The sequence below is a fragment of the Podarcis cretensis genome (assembly GCF_951804945.1).
Source record: "Podarcis cretensis genome assembly, chromosome: 5".
Taxonomy (NCBI): domain Eukaryota; kingdom Metazoa; phylum Chordata; class Lepidosauria; order Squamata; family Lacertidae; genus Podarcis; species Podarcis cretensis.
The window spans coordinates 37,662,525-37,680,917 of NC_137174.1; the positions used below are offsets into that span (position 1 = coordinate 37,662,525).

Consider the following 18,393-nt stretch of genomic DNA (forward strand, 5'->3'; position numbering starts at 1 on the left):
ATTACATGCCTAAGGCCCGCATCATTTCCAAATTAACGTTACGATAACAAGGGTCTACCTTTATATTTAAGATAAAAGCTGAGGCTTTTAGAGTATTTCATTTAAGCTGCAAGCTGCACATTATTTCATAGGTACATATTGCATGCCAGTTATGACCAAAATCAGCCTGCATGCTTACGGTGTCAAACATTAATTTGACTTTATGTTAACAATGATATCGCTGTGTAATATGTGAATTTGAAGATGTAAAACCCAAATATTTAACAGAGGCAATATTGGAAATTAATTTACAACATTCATATTGATTCAAAATGCACAGACAAGGTCCAAAGAATGATAGACTCAGTTCCATGAGTCTTAGGGAGCTTTGTGCTTTGTCTCTCCCCACTCCCATCCCAGCTGGGTGCCAGCTTTTCAAAGAATAAGAGTAACAACAACAACAACAACAACAGGTCACAAGCCTCTTGAAGACCTTTTGGATCATAGTCTAGATTTCCAACACTGAACACATATGGTACATACTACTGTTAGATAACAAGATTATGATTAACAGTAATAATCTTATTAATTAATTGTAATTTGGCATTGGCAATTTACAGACTTTGTGGAGGAAAAAGGCAGCAAACAGCACTATAAAGTGGGGATCTATAATTCTTTCATCACCTAATCCAAAACAGTCCAATTCAGCAGCTAGACAAGAGAAAGCTATTGGAAGACTTTTCTATATTCGGATGATTCGTGTTGTGTTTTTACGTTACACATCAATTTAGAAAAGGGACAAAAGGATCTGTTACAGAACCATAGAACTGTAGAGCTGGAAGGTCCAATTTCACTTTCTCATTCTTCCAGTCATGAATTCTCCATATTTCTGCATCAGTTTGCATTTTTTTAAAAAAGTTGTCATGAAAAATCACCAGCATTTTAATGTTCATTTCTCCTAATGCATGCAGTTTTGTCTAATACACAAATTTTGAAAGACTTTTTTTCTATACATTTCTGTGCATTATTTTCACCGGTATATGCATCTTTATGCACTTTCCCCTAATATATAAATTTCTCCATACTTCCTTTGTTTGGAGAACTGCATTGCAAAATTAAGAGGAGTGTGAAAGAAATAGCTATGTTTTCCCCCAGTCTGCAAATAGTTTCAGGAAGTGCAAATTAGACAAGGCACTAAAATAAAAACCAATCCAAAATCCACCCCTATCATTCCTGTAGCACTGCATGTATGCATGTACATTTTCATATGTGGACAATTATTAATAAAAGCAGGAACTATTGCTGGTCTTTTAGCAATTAATGCTATCTCTCATTAGTTTACCTCCAGTGTTTCATCCTGAGAGTTATACTGAGGACAAAGTCTGATGAGGCTTGCAGTCCCATCCAAAACTTCACAGAGTTCTTTTAAAAATACACCACAGAAAGGAACGACTTTACAGCCTGGGATATTCAGAGCTCTGTTGACAACTTTTCTATATTCGGATGATGATTCGTGTTGTGCCATTGCATCTTTCAAACTTCTCATTGTTTCAATATCAGACTGGTCCATGAATTGCCACATTTTTAAAACTTTTCTTGACCTATTTGAGAAAAAAGCAAGCAAATCATATTCTGAAGTTTATTAATTCAAATCAGACTGCTGCATGCTAAAAAGCTTTTGTTCACAGTTCATTTACACTGTTGCTCTTTTTTGAAAAATGAAACTCACATCTACTTATGTTACTTATGTATGCAAAAATGGATAAAAAAGCAGGGTTCCTTTAAAATTCCTAACTGGGACAATTTGTATAAAAAGGCTACACACCTCTTGTAACCACAGGATTTGAGATTATCAAATGCTATGCAATGTAGTTAATAATAAAAAGTATCACTGATTTTGCATGATGGGTCTTTTAAATTGTCAGTGAGACAAGCTCCTTTGAAAGCAGAGCAGTGGCTTGCCCAGTTGGCTGCAAGAACTGTGGCTGTACTGAAAAATCCAAATAAAGCCTTGGTTACTTGCACAGTTTCTTTACACACACACACACACACACACACACACACACACAGGACTTTTTTGTTATAGCTTAACAATTTATTCATAACAACATAATAAGAGCTTGTTTGATCAGGCCAAAGGTTAATCCATGGGTAGGCAGACTAAGGTCCGGGGGCCGGATCCAGCCCAATCGCCTTCTAAATCCGGCCAGCTGACGGTACGGGAATCAGCGTAGTTTTACATGAGTAGAATGTGCCCTTTTATTTAAAATGCATCTCTGGGTTATTTGTGGGGCATAGGAATTGGTTCATCCCCCCCCAAAAAAAAATATAGCCCCAGCCCCCCACAAAGTCTGAGGGACAGTGGACCGGCCCCCTGCTGGAAAAGTTTGCTGACCCCTGGCTAATCTAACCCAGCACCCTGTTCTCACAGTGGCCACAGTGCAAAAAGGAGTTGGCATTTCCAAGATGCTAGGGAAGAGACTTATCATTACCTTTAATTCTTGCTTTGTATTTATATTCTTTTGATTTTCAATAACATCAATAAAATGTTAATGAAAAATGGAGTAAGAAGGGTTTTTAACATTTTTGAGTTGGGTAAGAAACAATTTCTATCAAAAGTTTTGTGGTCTTCCTTTTAATCTCTAGAATGCCTTTTTCTGTTATCTATGCTCTTAGAAAGCTGGTGTTTTATTTTATTTTTAAGTTTCCATGTTTATTGTTTAGAAAGATAAATGATGTGGTCTCTGGAGAATTGTGAGAAAAGACCTGTCTTTCACCAATTTTAACCTCCGTCATCCATCTTAGTGAATTTTCCCAAAACAGCCTGTCATAAACTCCCTGGACAAGATAAACGAAGCAACTTAGCAACAGAACACTATTTAGCAGTGTGACTGATGGCGTGTAGTCCACTGTTTATTTTTTTAAAAGGACAGCTGCAAGTAACAGAAGCTGTAGTTTAATCTATGATGAGTCTCCATCATTTGAAGAATGAGCTGCAAGTACCTTAGGCCTGCCAAGAACTCCATGACAGCGTTGTAGTTGCCCATGTTCCAGCAGCATTTTGCCACGTGTACCACATAGGAGAAGACTTCTCGCTTTTCCTCCATAGACCCAGCAGTCAGAATCAGCCATGTCACCCAAGAGCTCACCTTAAAATAAAAAAAAAATATACAATACAATACAAAAAACAAATCACTCATATTTGTATCCTATTCTTTATACTCACATAACCTGTTAAATAAGTTATCTCAGTTTTCAAGCAACTGACTTGAAAGGGCTGGATGACTAAGCAAACTTACTTGGAAGTACCTCTCAAATCAATAGGACATTCTTTAGAGTAAACATGGGCAGGATGAAACTGAACTCCTGCAAAAGTAAATCACTTTAAGTCCACATCAGGCAGAGCCAACATGGTATCCTCCAGATATTGCGCCTGATTTGGTGCTTCTAAATAGTGAAGGGAAGAGCAGGTCTTCCCTGAGATCTTGCAGGGCCTCGCAATCTCACATGGCCCTGTGGCATCTTTGAGAAGGGAGTGTGGCATCAGACGCCTTAAAATGCCAGGTCACCTGCCATTACAATGGCCATATTTCCCACCCCTCCCTCCTTTTATACTACAGTGGTACCTCAGAAGTTGAATGGAATCTGTTCCGGAAGTCCATTCGACTTCCAAAACGTTAGGAAACCAAAGCGCAGATTCCGATTGGCTGCAGGAAGCTCCTGCAGCCAATCGGAAGCCAAGGAAGCCACGTTGGATGTTCAGGTTCCAAAGAACGTTCACAAACCAGAACACTCATTTCTGGGTTTGTGGCATTCGGGAGCCAAAACGTTTGAGTCGCAAGGCATTTGGGGTCCAAGGTACGACTGTAGAGTCAGGAAGAAATTTTAATTTCCATCACAGTTGGCCCTGGGGTTAAGAGGCTTTTGCCTTTTTCTCAGTCGGTACCATTTATTTAAGCTATCTACCTGTCACAAATTAGGCAGGTATGGCACTGGGGTTTTGAGAGGATGCACCAGCTCCTGGCCTGAGCTCAGGTGGCCAGGTATGGTGCCACTCACCTCTGGTTGACAGTTGCATTGACCTCTGCTGCGCTGGGTCCTTTATGCTCATTAACTCCCACAGAATTCCCCAGCGGGTGTGCTAGAATGGTGTATTGAACTTCGTATCAGAAGCCTTATTGGGCAAACAGATCCTGGCTCCAGTTCCATACCAACCTCACTGACTGCAGTGTAGTCAATAAATCTGTCATCTGTTCCAACCCACACTCATGTCCAATCCATTGTGCACCCTCATTTTGGCCCAGGCGAGGAGTGTGTAATATGCCTACCACACAAACAAGCTCTAGCCCCCATTAACCTTGATGACTGGCCATACTGGCTGGGGCTGATGAGAAGCGGAAGCCAACAGCATCTAGAAGGCGCATTGACCATCCCTGGTCTACATGGTTTGGGGGTTGGAAAACCCCAGTAGCACAGCTCAGCATTCATCAAAAAATATTTTATAATGGGATCTTCTCCATAACACTGTCCTGAGGATGCAATAACTGTAAAGAAAAATTAACAAACCCTCTTGTTTTTGAGCAACATTTTTTCCAAAAGGAAATTTAAAATCATGTCACTTGTAAAAATGTATAATGATGCCCCTCCATCTATAGCTTTTTGATATACATAGTACTTCACTAAAAAAATAGAATAAAAAATATTGTTCAATATCAGAAATAATTTAGAATAAATAGATTTTGACTATAGGTTGAGTTCTCAGAGCTATACTAATATTAACATGCAAAAAATCCCAGCTTCAGTTTGATCTAAAATCCCATTTTCCCACTGTGACTGTACTTGCAATTCTCATATTTCATTAGGCTCAGTGAGAACAATCATCTTCATATATAGATTTTTGTGTGTTCAAACCCTGATCACATATAGATGGCTACTATTTATCACTCAGAAAATGTTCCATTTACTTTCCCACAACTTTTATTAAAGAAAAAAAAGTAAGTAAGTAAAAGCTATATTTCACATGGAAATCTAATTCAAACCAACTGGACTATTTTACAACGAAATTCCCTAGGGTTTGTTTTCCCCCCATTGTGTAAACACTTATCAACATGAGATAAAAATGTGATTTTTTTTCTACATTTAGTTTCCTTCTTGAGTTCTGAAGGATTTGCAATTTATGTTTGCAGAGATATCTTCAGTGATGAGAGCTTCACATAACAGATAAAAACGCATTTCCCTTCAAAGACAGAAAACTATTTCATCTTCTACTGACAGCTAAATTTAAAGACACAAACCTTGTAAAGTCAACCACAAGAATGTGTTGAACTAATTTAAAATTATCTACAAAAAACAGATGGATTATACAGTATATAATTTTACTGTAATTTAGATAACATCTCCTGAACATCTGATTGTTGACTGATAGAACAGCAAATCAAATACTGTACAGCAAAGTCCAAGAGAGAGGCAATTTTATCTGCTTTTACTCAGAGCTTCAATTTAATCCAGCATAGGCAACCCCAAAACTTTAATTATTTCTTTAAAATAATATATATATATTTGGGGGGGGGTGCAAAGAGGCCAACAATAAAAGCAATCCACAGTTCATTCAAACCCTAATTCAAAATATCACCATAAAAATCAATGGCAGTACAGTGACAATTACAAAGCAGCTATCAGAATTCTTAAAAGGGTTCCAATTTTCCAGCAGCAATGAGTTACAAGGATAACTGCATAAAAATGGCAGTACAGTGGCAATGGAACTCATTGAATAATAAAATGATAAATGAGAGGGGATGCAATAAATGTTGGATAAGCCATGATATTCTTTTTCCACATGTGGTGGAGGTGCAGGAAATCTAAAGCACCCCAGATCCCTCAAGGGGCCTTATGCCTTGAGTCCCTGAGTTGGTACCAGTCTTTGCATCAAAAAATAAACTTCCTCACTTCCTATCCTGGCTGATGCAAGCCAGCTAGGGTTTGGAGGCCGTGACTGTCCTACTGCTCCCTGGGTAAAGATTGCTCTGCCCAGCACTATGGCCATCTTATCAATGCCAATGCTGAACTATACTTTAAGCACCGATAAAATACTATTGCACCGTTACATTTTATAATATATTTACGTAAATGAGCCAGCACTTCCTTGGTTTTTAAATCGGTGGAAGTCGAGAACAAAATGAGCGCAACATATACACAGCAGAGCCTTGAGTAGAGCATGAGACAGTTCACATGTAGCACAAAGTCAAGCAGTGGGTGAGCAAGGAGGAGAAAATGTGCAAATTTCCAGAACAAAGATCATGTTGCAGTGTCCCTCCTCTGCTCCTGCTGCTGTCATGCTAGCCAGGGGAAAGACAAGGTTAGGCTTAGCATTTATGTATGCACTCAAACTTGTGGTTGTGTCCTTCAGGCAAATGGTTTGGCGGTGAAAGTTAGGCAATAATATTTGAGAATAGGGGTGTTGCTAGCATGCCCTTATTTTTATTTTTAAGGATATGTATCTAGCTCTTAATTTTAACATACAAAGGAAAATGCTAATGGTTAATACAGTGGTACCTCAGGTTAAGTACTTAATTCATTCCGGAGGTCCGTTCTTAACCTGAAACTGTTCTTAACCTGAAGTACCACTTTAGCTAATGGGGCCTCCTGCTGCTGCTGCACCGCCGGAGCCAGATTTCTGTTCTTATCCTGAAGCAAAGTTCTTAACCTGAAGCACTATTTCTGGGTTAGTGGAGTGTGTAACCTGAAGCGTAAGTAACCTGAAGCGTATGTAACCTGAGGTACCACTGTAAACAATTTCCCTTATGCTAGTCCATTAAATGCTTTGGGGAAATCCAAAAACAAGAGTATCTTATTCACAGTTTCAGCTGTGCACAACGCTGCTGAGGATGTAAGCTGCAAAGTTCTCTTTGTCTCAAACAGATAAACATTTCAGAACAAAAAAAGGGACATCTGCAAGGCTAGCGAATCACCCAATTAACTACTATGCTTTCAGAATCTCAAGTAAATAAATCACACATAGGCTGCTATCCTATGCTCATTTTCAGAGGAGCAAGCTCCATTGGACACAAGAAGATTTACTACTGTGCAGACTGGCATAGGACTGTGTTGTTATGCATATGCCCTATGAATAACCCATAAAGGAAAAACAAGACAAGCAAACTGGTTGATAAGTGAATCAGGAAATTAATAGACCTTTCAGACTGTTTACTTATTGTATTACACTTGTTGTAAGTGAACAAAGTAAGATGGATAATTGCATAACCTAGAACTAGATCACATTTACCCATAGCAGAAAGAATACATAGCTCCAGTTGGAATTATTCATAAAGCCTCCTTTAAACTCTACACTAAGCACAGCATAGCTTTGGCCAGTTGTCCTGGTAATGTAAACAGAAGCTTGGAAAGCCTCAAGCACAAAAGAGAATATGGAACTATAAAAAGGGTTTCAAATTTCTTTAGAAGTGCTACTGCTTAACTATTTAACCTGTAAACAGCTTGGCAATACAAATGTTTCATACTTTCACATCTAAAGCAGTAGGCAATATTCAGAGGTGCATTTTGAGAAGCATCTCCATTAGACAAAAATAAAATAAAAAGAATGAATTGTAAGACTACAGAATCTCCCCCTCAAAACATTTTAAATACTTGTGATTATTATAAAAGAGCTTGGGTTGAAGCCAACAGTGTCCCTCAGGTGACAGACAGACTTATTTCAGTGGAACAAGTGGGGGAAAACCATTTCAGCTCTCCCCTCTAATCCAGAACTAATATGCTCATGGGAGAAACACTGATAGTCTTTTTTCACATTTTTCCTCATATGAGGAAAAAAATGCACAACCCTAACTGGAACTACAGTGAACCCTCGAGTTACGTACCACTCTGGATATGTAACTTTTGGGTTGCGAACGCAGCAAACCCGGAAGTGTATACTTCCAGGTTTCGCCACGCACACATGCGCAGAAGCGCTCTATCGCACCGCGCACGTGCACAGAAGTGGCACCTCCAGTTACGGACTTTGCAGGTTAAGTATGGACCCCCGGAACAAATTTAATTCGTATCCAGAGGATCCACTGTATTCACAGAGCCCCCTTTAAACTTTTCACTAAGCACAACACAGCTTTCCCCGATGGTTCTAGGTTACTCTGTCTTTCCACTAAATGTGCTCTACAAGGTGGGGGGGGGGCACCAGAGCCATTGCCATGCCTGCCTCCATGCCCGTCTGTGCAGCAGAGTTGGGGCAGGCAGCATTCTCTGTTTTGCTTGAAGCTGCAAAATGTCCTGGGCTGGCCCTGATGGACCACCCTATAAAGGCACTGCGAGGCAAGTAAGGCCAAGACAGAGTTATCTGCCCTTGACCACTTTGCTCTGGAGAAGCTTGACCACTGCTCTGCATATCACCTTGTTCAAATACACTAAATAATTTACAAAGAAACAACAAAGGAATATAGTTGTAACCAGTGCTGAGGACACCAAGTGACAAGCCAACAACAACAGGCCATACAGTGTTTGTAGAACAGCTTCTGAGACCAGTTCCCTCCTTACTTCTTTGGTCAATAACATGCTACAACAGTTTGGGGGGTGAAAATAATAAGCTGGACAGACTTGAACAAGCATAACAACAACTGCATGCACATTAGTAAAGCCAAGCTTTTACAGAGCAATGGCAAACGTGCAGTCAAACCCCAAGCTTAAGCTATAACAGCTTTTATAAAGTCACATTAAGCCCAATGATGTTATCTAGTGGATCAAAGTGTTACATCTTTTAATTTATATCTTAGGCAGGAAACTTGCTTGGAAGGATTACAGTGAAATAACTTGAGTGCTCTAAAATTATGCATTTGTTTCTAATTAATTATGAATATAATTATGAGCATATTGGAACAAGTAATTGTTTTTTTCAATTACTAGACAGAATTTTAAAGCTGCTGTTTGTGAACTGAGTAGACACATCAGTAAAAGAAAACTTTTTTATCTGAGAAAAGATCTGGCACAAGCAGGAGGAAAAATTCTTTACACAGCCATGAAGACAGAGAAATATAGTTGTAAACTGTGGATGAGATTAGGGGCCCGCAGAGACTAGTACAGCAAAAAGTACATATATTTCTAAACCTTACAGTGTAAACAAATAAATATAAAACTGGACTGGAATGCAAACAAAGCCTTTGAAAAGTGAAGCAACATGTCCTAGACAAAAACAAAAAAAACCTATTACAAGTAGAAATAAATGTGGTTCAAGAGATAAAACCTGAGGATTCCAACTTATAGGGCGGTATTTAGCTAATCTTTTGGGCTAGTGCAATAATTATTGGTAGTGCAGGGGGATTTCTCCCTCTTCTCCCTCTGCATTGTCCCCAGATCTGCTCTGGAGGACTGGGAGAAACTGCAGACCAGATCTAGGAGACACACAGGAGAAATCTTTGCACTGATGGAACATTTACTTCAGTGCTACAATGAATACAAACCATGGTATTTTATCAACTGATTCACTTACTTATATACATCTTTTCTACCTATAATACAAGAGTCAATTTCAAAAGTGAAGATGCTGTAATGAACCACATTCCAGGGGAGTGGCAGGGCAGGGCGAAGAGAGACTTGCACCTATTCCAAACCCCATTCAGCTCAGTCATGGGACCTAGGTCTTAATCTTCAAAACTCAGGCCCAAACATAAATATTTTATAATCAATCAATCAATCAATCAATAAATAAAGTCATTGTATTTCTGGTTCAGATATATTATTCTATATCAGCTGGGTAGGGAATAATATGCTCTGACCTATTTGAATGTGAACAAGACGTCCATAGGACACAGCCTGTTCCTCTTCTGAGATAATCACATAAAAAAATCTCTACTTAAGCAAAAATTAGCACATAAGGTACGTAGCTTAGCTAAAGGCTGCTATATGAGCTGTACCTTGGTTCCTAGTGAACATTTTCATCAGCTATTTCTTTAACATTCCTGAATAAGATCATATCACATATTCATGCTTTTATTGTCACTCAGTATACAGAGATGAAGAGTGGATATGATTCTGTAAGTAAAACACATCTGATTGAATGCAGTGGAGCCAGGAAAGAAAAACCATTTCAAATAAAGAACTAAAAACACTAGAAGTACAGTTTGATACTTAAAACCAAAAACCTAGATTTGCTCTTGTAATCCCAAAGGTTAAATCCCAGTTGTATACACTAGGGGTAGACAATATGATTCCCCTACAGGTGTTCCTGAACTACAACTCCCATGCTGGCTGGAGATCTGATGAGAGTTGGAGTCCAACAGCACCTGGTTCAATCATTTACACCGGGGTAGTTAAACTGTTGCTGAAGACATTGCCCCCCTTCCAAAGCCTAAGTAGGTCAGTTCCCAGGTACATCTGTGTATTTGTAAAGCGGGTTCCCTGCTCTCTGCATGATTTTGGCCATAGGTCAGAGATGGGACCTCAAGCCTAGGGCCCAAGCACAGCTTGCCAGCCTTCCCCATCTAGCCCTCCCCAGGCCACCCCCCTCACTAGTCCTGCTTTGCTCCTGCACTCCCCCCCTCCAGCTGGAAAATGTCCTTGAGAGGGGTTAGTACAGCCAGAATCTAGCCTTCGGGCCAAAAAGGTTACCCAATTCTGCCCTAATGTCACATCTCATGCTCAAACAGAGGTCATGCTTCTACATATAAAATTATATAGGACATTCCTGGGTATATGAACACTACAAAAGCTATGGGCGGGGGGGGGGAATAGTGAAAGGCAACACAGCATTCGGGTGTAAAAAGATTCTCCGCTCCTGTCATTGGTGAACCATGAACACAGCCATCTATTGCTTGGGAATATCCTGCACCATTGCTTTTAGTCCTAGCATGAATATTCCTTAATGGATTTGACTATTCCTTATTACGGCTCTCCTGCAGTTTCCTCATACAACCCTAGGTAATGCTTTCATGCTGTTGCTACATATTATGAGTTTCATACAATGCTGTAGTCAATGAAGATTATTTTGCCAAGATTATCTAGGACACGTATCCAGTACAAACACTAACTAGGAATATTACAACATTTTGATACATGGATTTTTGTAAGAGCTGTAATTGTCCCTGTACTAGAATAAGATTGACTGGCTAATTTGCTCGGGAGGAAAGGAATATCCTAACAAAGAACCTTGGCCGTTTTAATATGATTATACACCACGTTAAATGTACTGTTCCAAAGAAGGACTGGAAACAGTTTGATACTTGTACAAACATAATCTTTTCAAAAGGTTTCTGCAAAGCCAGCTAGGCATTCTAAAAATCCTGAACTAGCAGAGAGAAATATTTATTTACATTCCACCCACTGCTGAAGCACAATGATAGTTTTAAGACATCTCTATTTTCTGTTAAAAGGCTAAAGTGGCAATGCTATACCAGTCTACTCAGAAGTAAGTCCCATTGAGCTGACTGGGTCTAATTCCCAGTTAAGGGGGTGCGGAACTGCAACCTATGTAACATACCCAGATAGAAAGCAACAAAGATTGGGGGGTGGGAGGGGGTGGAGGCCAAGCACCATGAGAAATGGTTGAAGGAGTTGTGTGTGCTTAGCCTGGAGAAGAGATGATTAAGAGGTGATATGATAGCCACCTTCAAATATTTGAAAATAAATTACCGTATTTTTCGCTCTATGACGCACTTTTCCCCTCCTAAAAAGTAAGGGGAAATGTATGTGCATCTTATGGAGCGAATCCAGGCCGGAGGCGCTGCTCAGCGCTCCCTTTAAAGAGCTACGTGGAGCATGGGGGCTTTTCCCCAAGGAGGGAAAAGGGCTGCCCTTCTCTCTCCTAGGGGAAAAGCCCCCAAGACCTCTGCGCAGTGGCGTAGCGTGGGGGGTGCAGGGGGGCCGGCCGCACCGGGCGCAACATCTGGGGGTTAGGGTTAGGGGTAGGGTTAGGGGGCGCAAATCCACGGGTTAGGGGGCGCAAATTACTTGCCTTGCCCCGGGTGCTGACAACCCACGCTACGCCACTGCCTCTGCGCGCTCTTTAAAGGGAGCACGGCTCTTGGGGGAGCCTTCCTCCCGCTGCCCAGGAGAGGCTGCGTGCGGCTATCCCAGAAGCCAGGACAGCAGGTGGGATCGCTGTGCTGTTTATCCTGCTTGCTGTCCTGGCTTCTGGCTTAGCCACGCGTAGCCTCTTCCTGGCAGGGGGAGTCTTCATCGCAGAAGCCAGAACAGCAAGAGGCTATCCCAGAAGCCAGATCCCTCTTGCTGTTCTGGCCTCTGGGATTCAGAACCCCCCCCCCCCCCGTTTTCCTCCTCCAAAAACGTCTTATGGTCTGGTGCGTCTTATAGAGCGAAAAATATGGTACATAGGTGATGGTCCAAATTTGTTTTCTACTGTTTCAAAGAATAGGACCCAAACCAACATGTTCAAATTACAAGAAAAAGGAAGGTTTTTCTTTAATTCTTAGCATTTTTAATGCATGTTTTCCCCCGTTTTCTCGGTCATTCAAATAAGGATAGAATTGAACTTACAATTTGCTACGAGAAAAAGCACAATTTTTCACTAAATCGATGTGGGGAGAGCTAAAACATTATAAACCAATTCTCAGCTGAGGACTACATGGAATAATGGAAGGCCAACACAAAAAGTATAATTTTTACAGTGCTGCTGGACAGCATTGAACCTTACCTGTCAGCTGAGAGCTAAAATGTATTTAAACTAGTCTAAAATTGGTAACGTGTACTGACTGAATGGTTAGGCTTCAGGTTTCTAGTAGTTAAATATATGAAGCTATCAGTAAAAACTGGAAAGAAATGTATGCCATTTGCTCCTGGAGATAACCAGTTATCCTTTTTTTCTGTACAAAAGCATACAATTTGTAAGACAGCTGCACAGGATATAAAAAAATGCCATGCAGTATTTTCTTTCTGAATTTCTTGGTCAGCCATAATTGATGTTTAGAGCATTATACTGACTAATTTGGTTAAAAATTCTACCCCAAGGGACAGCCCTCTGAAATGAATGGGTAACTACATTAAACATGAAATGCCTTTGTCAGGAAGCAAAAACTATTAAGTAATATCAATTAGCACTAGCATTTATCAAAAATTTACGAAAAAGCAGTGTTACATGATATGCCATTTGCATGCAATAATTGCGCAGTGGAAAAAAAGGACAATGGTATGAAATAGTTGTCTCCCATTAAGTGTCAAGAGTCTGTCATCTAAAAATTCATTCTGGCTCCCACAATATAAATATAGTGAATTATTTTTGCAGGCAATGCCAGAAGTCAGCAAGCAGTTACTGGTTTTCGCCAACCAAAGCATGACTCTTTCTGTAGGAATTTTCTTTCAAATAGATAAACAGCGATGGACAGAAAATCCCTGTTGCTAATGGAGTATGTATGACAAACATATTGAACATGCAGCTAATATTGTAAATAATGTAAAGAATTGATATATCAAATTTTCCCCAAAATTGTAAATTACATTTAGCAAAAGCACATTTCACTATCTAGTATATAAATAGAAATAAAAAGTTTCCAATTTCTACTGCATTAACTGAAGTCTCAATGCAATAAGCTTAGAATCTCAGCTAAAGCATCCATGACAGACTGCTATCTAAACACTGCTTAAAAACCTCAAAGGAAGGAAAGAACACAAATTCCTGAAGGAGACCATTCCATTGTCAAACAGCTCTTACTGTCAGATTTCCCCCCCATATGTTTAGTCAGAATGCCCTTTCTTGTAACTTGAAGCCATTGATTCAAGTCCTACCCTTACCTTAGGTAAGTATTGTGTGAAGCAACAAATGAGTAGCATTTCCAGGGTTCTTAGGGTTGAATCCAACTAAGTCATTGCGTGAGCGGAATAACTTCTGTCAGAGCAACAGAACTTTGCCTCCTCTCCCCCTCAACATGTCTCTCCCAGCACCCCCAAATCTGACCCAGAGGATCCAGATACATGAGGAGAGAAGACAGAGGGGAAGTTTCACTATATGAATGGACAACCCTTAGATATTGCAAACCATATAGGGGAGGTCCATACCTCAGTAAGAAAGGACCATAGCTCAGTGACAGAGCACCTGCTTTTCTTGCAGAAGGTTGATGGTTCAATTGCTGGCCTCTCCAAGTAGGACCAACAATTTCCCCAGTCTGAAACTCTTTGAGAGCAGCTGCTGTTCAGTACACAGTCTAAATAATACTGAGATAAATGGTCTGACTTTGTATAAGGCACCTTCCTTTTTTTCCTATGAAAATTATCTTATCTTAAAAGTAATATGTGAAAACAAAGGCCTTAATATAGCAGAACCTTTGAAATCAAATTTTTACGCCCCTATGAATTGTTAAAAGCGGTGGAGTTTTCAAGTCAACATTTGCCAATATATATACAGTGGTACCTCGGGTTACTTACGCTTCAGGTTACAGACTCCGCTAACCCAGAAATATTAACTCAGGTTGAGAACTTTGCTTCAGGATGTGAACAGAAATTGTGCAGCAGCAGCAGCGCAGCAGGCCCCATTAGCTAAAGTGGTGCTTCAGGTTAAGAACAGTTTCAGGTTAAGAACAGACCTCTGTAACAAATTAAGTACTTAACCCGAGGTACCACTGTGGAGCATTGCTGCTGCTGCTGTTGCTGCTACTACTACTACTACTATTTAATATATTTATATCCCACCTTTCTTCCAAGTTGGCAAGTGTCCCATATTTTAAAAGAATCAGAGGTTGTTAAGAAGAAAAGGAACGCCTTTTTTCAGAATAGTACCCAAAGCTCTACTGAACTCTGAACACATTAGCACGTATCTTTCACTTCAGAGTACAGGGCTACCAAAGCAAAAATAAAAATAAAATAATAAATAAATACAAAGACTTCAAAGAAAAGATCTATAGTGTTTCTGATTTTATGGTTTTAGCATGTTCCCATCGTATAATTGACTGAGTGGCTTTTGTGATGAATGGATCATCTCCAAACTGATATTTAGAGCAACGGGAATGTTGTTCTCCTTTGAACAAACCGGAGACAGTGGTATGAGATTGCCTTTGATTGTGGAAACAACGCAAGAGAAAAATGGGGGAGATCACAAAACAGAAGGAACAAGCAGGGGATGGAAGGGGGGAGGAAGAAAAAAGAGGCAAAGCCTCAAAAATATACAGAAAAAATATGAAATTTAATCAAAGGGTAAAATGCCAAATGCATTTCAGTAAAGACTTTCTTCAGGATTTCCCAGTAAAGCAACATCTCTCCCACACGTTGCCTTATAAGGAAAAATGTTGACTTGCTAGGAAAGGTGTATTTTTGTGCCCTCAAAAGTCTTTAAAGAACTACTTTGGGCATTTTACTACAGTGTTGCTATTGCTACAGTATTAAATTTCATTTCCCTCCCCATGTCGTTTTGATGCTTTGCCCCTGTCTTATTTTGCTTTGCTTAATCTTCTCATGGAAAGTTACAGTAGCTGCTGTGGCGGATGAGAGGTAACAGAAATGTCTCAGCAAAAAAAAAAAGGTCATGCATACAAAAAGACACTGAACATCTCTCCCATGCAAGTATCCCTTTTAGACACTATTCAAAAGAATATTGCCAGCTGGAAATGCAGGTGACTCACACATACGAATGATGGAAACTCCTGCAGTGTCTGAAGGTGAGTTATAATCCTTCAAGGGCTTTGTGTTCTACCCTCATCTCTTACTCTCCTTCTCTCTCACTCTAAGCTTTTCTCATTAAAACTGGGGAAAGTGGCTAGGTAAAGGTAAAGGGACCCCTGACCATTGGGCCAGTCGTGACAGACTCTGGGGTTGCGGTGCTCATCTCGCTTTACTGGCCGAGGGAGCCGGCGTACAGCTTTCGGGTCATGTGGCCAGCATGACTAAGCCGCTTCTGGTGAACCAGAGCAGTGCACGGAAATGCCGTTTACCTTCCCGCCATAGCGGCAGTACCTATTTATCTACTTGCACTTTGACGTGCTTTCGAACTGCTGGGTTGGCAGGAGCAGGGACTGAGCAACACGAACTCACCCCGTTGCAGGGATTTGAACTGCCGACCTTCTGATCGGCAAGTCCTAGGCTCTGTGTTTAACCCACAGCGCCACCCGTGTCCCATGGGGAAAGTGGCTACAAAATAACAAATCAATTATTACGGTATCTGTTATTCACAAAACTTTAGTACAGTGGCTCTCACTACTGTTGACTTAGCAAAGCAAAGAGTCTCTGTTGCAACAGAATGCCATCCTGAGTCAGTTCAGGACACCTGCTCAACACAGCTAAGTTATACCACTGCAATGGTACGGGAGGCCCTCTGTCACAGTCAAAGCAATTAAGCATCTCCTTGAAAAATAATTGAGAAAAAGAAACTGGGCTAAGGTTTGCTGCACCAGAAAACTACTTAGAAAAACAGTGCAGCTTCTTGAAGAACAATCACAGCATATGAAAGTGCTTAATTAGTTTTCTGCGGATTATGGATAAATACATGTGAGCTGTTAATGTAATCTAGATACCCCCGTTTCATAATGCCACATGCAGACCACTAAGAAGATCATGTTTAGCCTGCAACAAAACAGTTCAGAGAATTAAGCAATATGGCTGCTATCCACAAGAGCATGAGTTTACAAGAAACCAAATAAACTTATTAAAACCACTAGGCCCTGATGGCAGTACCCAACATGCTCAGGCAGATGACAGGTCCCTGGTTCTAGATCAGCACTCAGCACGGTGCTGGCAGCAGGATCTAGCCAACATTTAAATTTCTCATAATGCCCATCACATAGTGTTGCTGTAGGGCACCGTGGAAAACAAAATGGCACCCTCAGTGCCACAATACATTAGGAGTGTTGTAGGAAATTGAAATTGCTGCTAAACCCAGTCACTGCTGCCATCTGCTACCACCAGCTAGTAAACCTGCCAGTTCTTGTCAAAGGTTAAGGGCCCCATCAGTAGGCCCTATGCCCAAGTTCCTCTCAAATACTGAAAAAATGTACCCTTTACCCACTCCACAAACAAGATAAAAGAAAACCAACCATGTGCGTATATAATCAAAATCCTCACCCTACCTCGTTGAATCTTGTCACCAAATCTTCAACAGCATTGTGTTCCTCATTTGGGGCAGAAAGAAGAGTTGCAGAAATAGAAGCCTTAAGAGTTGATAGTTTGCTCTGGCATTCAGCATTCCCCAAATCTCTGGTTAAGAAGCAGAGGTAGTCGATTGGCAGTACTTTTCTGTAGAGATCCTGCTCCTGCTCAGTCAGAATACTAGCAACCTCCTCTGGAAACTGAATGAGATGCTGAAGTTCCACAAGTTCTTTACTGACACCAGCTACAGTGGAAGCAAGGGCATTTGATCCAGCCATAGATGAACTCAATTGTCGTTCTAAAAATAAACAAAATACAAAATTTTAAAAGAGGTAGATTTCCTCTTTCCAGCTATTAACTAGAATTTCACAATAAATGCATGACATATTTTGTGGGGGGTTTTAAAATATTAAATATTCTATTATTACAAGTGGATAGCACCTGAAGTTCCATTTTCAATATCTGTACATCATTGTCCTCCAACACAGCTACATAAAATTTCCTGTAACACAGGCAAATTACACTTTCGAGTAAACAGCATCGGTCTATGGGTGATGGACCACTTTATCACCTGCTAATGTAGCAATCATGGCAGCTCACCAACTGATGGCTGTTGCCAGCTATTTCATATATCAGGCATAGGCAAACTCTGGCCCTCCAGATGTTTTGGGACTACAACTCCCATGATCCCTAGCTAACAGGACCAGTGGTCAGGGATGATGGGAATTGTAGTCCCAAAACATCTGGAGAGCCGGAGTTTGCCTATGCCTGTCACATATGAAGGCTGTCAAACAGTAAGTTCAACTATAATGTCTACAACAGCAATATGAATTTACTTTCAGATGGGCAGTAAAATAATTGTATCTGTTTCAGAAATGGAAGGGTTTTTTGTTTTTGTTTTGCTCTAGGATAACTCCCAAGTGGCATAAATAATTGATATTTACTCAGTCACTCTGCAGCACCAAGTGAAGATTCCCCCACTTCTTTGTCAATGAAGCTCACAAACACACCACAATATGACATCATCACAATAATAGGGGAATGTGAGTAAAGTTATTCCAAAGTGAACAGGAAACTACAGTGAAGAACACAAAGTAAATAGCTAGGGTTCTGTGTGCCCAAACAAAAAAATAGGCTTGGTGAACTGAGCTGGCTGCAATTTTTCTTAGTAAATCTGCATAGTGAAACTAACAGAAATTTTGTACAGCAGTGTACGAGACTGTGGCTCTGAGAAGCTAAGTCAATCATTCTTCCTTTTACAATTTATTTGCTTGTGTACTTATAAAATTACTACCATGAAACATACTACAATAAGACATACCCCCACTCCCAGATGCACAGAATCATGCAATGGAAAGCAATATAGGTAGGGAGACAGAATAGGAAACATAA

General features: G+C 40.3%; 1 protein-coding gene across 5 annotated transcripts in view; it reads right to left on the bottom strand.

The window, feature by feature from the left end:
* Positions 1-18,393, bottom strand: part of PLCE1 (phospholipase C epsilon 1) — a 127,359-nt gene that overhangs the window by 39,261 nt on the left and 69,705 nt on the right. For all 5 annotated transcript variants that reach the window (XM_079976209.1, XM_079976206.1, XM_079976207.1 and 2 more), the window contains 3 exons: positions 16,983-17,299; positions 2,983-3,128; positions 1,322-1,580 (listed from right to left, as the gene is read on the bottom strand). In XM_079976209.1, coding sequence (XP_079832335.1) covers positions 1,322-1,580; positions 2,983-3,128; positions 16,983-17,299 — 722 coding nt within the window. The remainder of the gene's footprint in view (positions 1-1,321; positions 1,581-2,982; positions 3,129-16,982; positions 17,300-18,393) is intronic.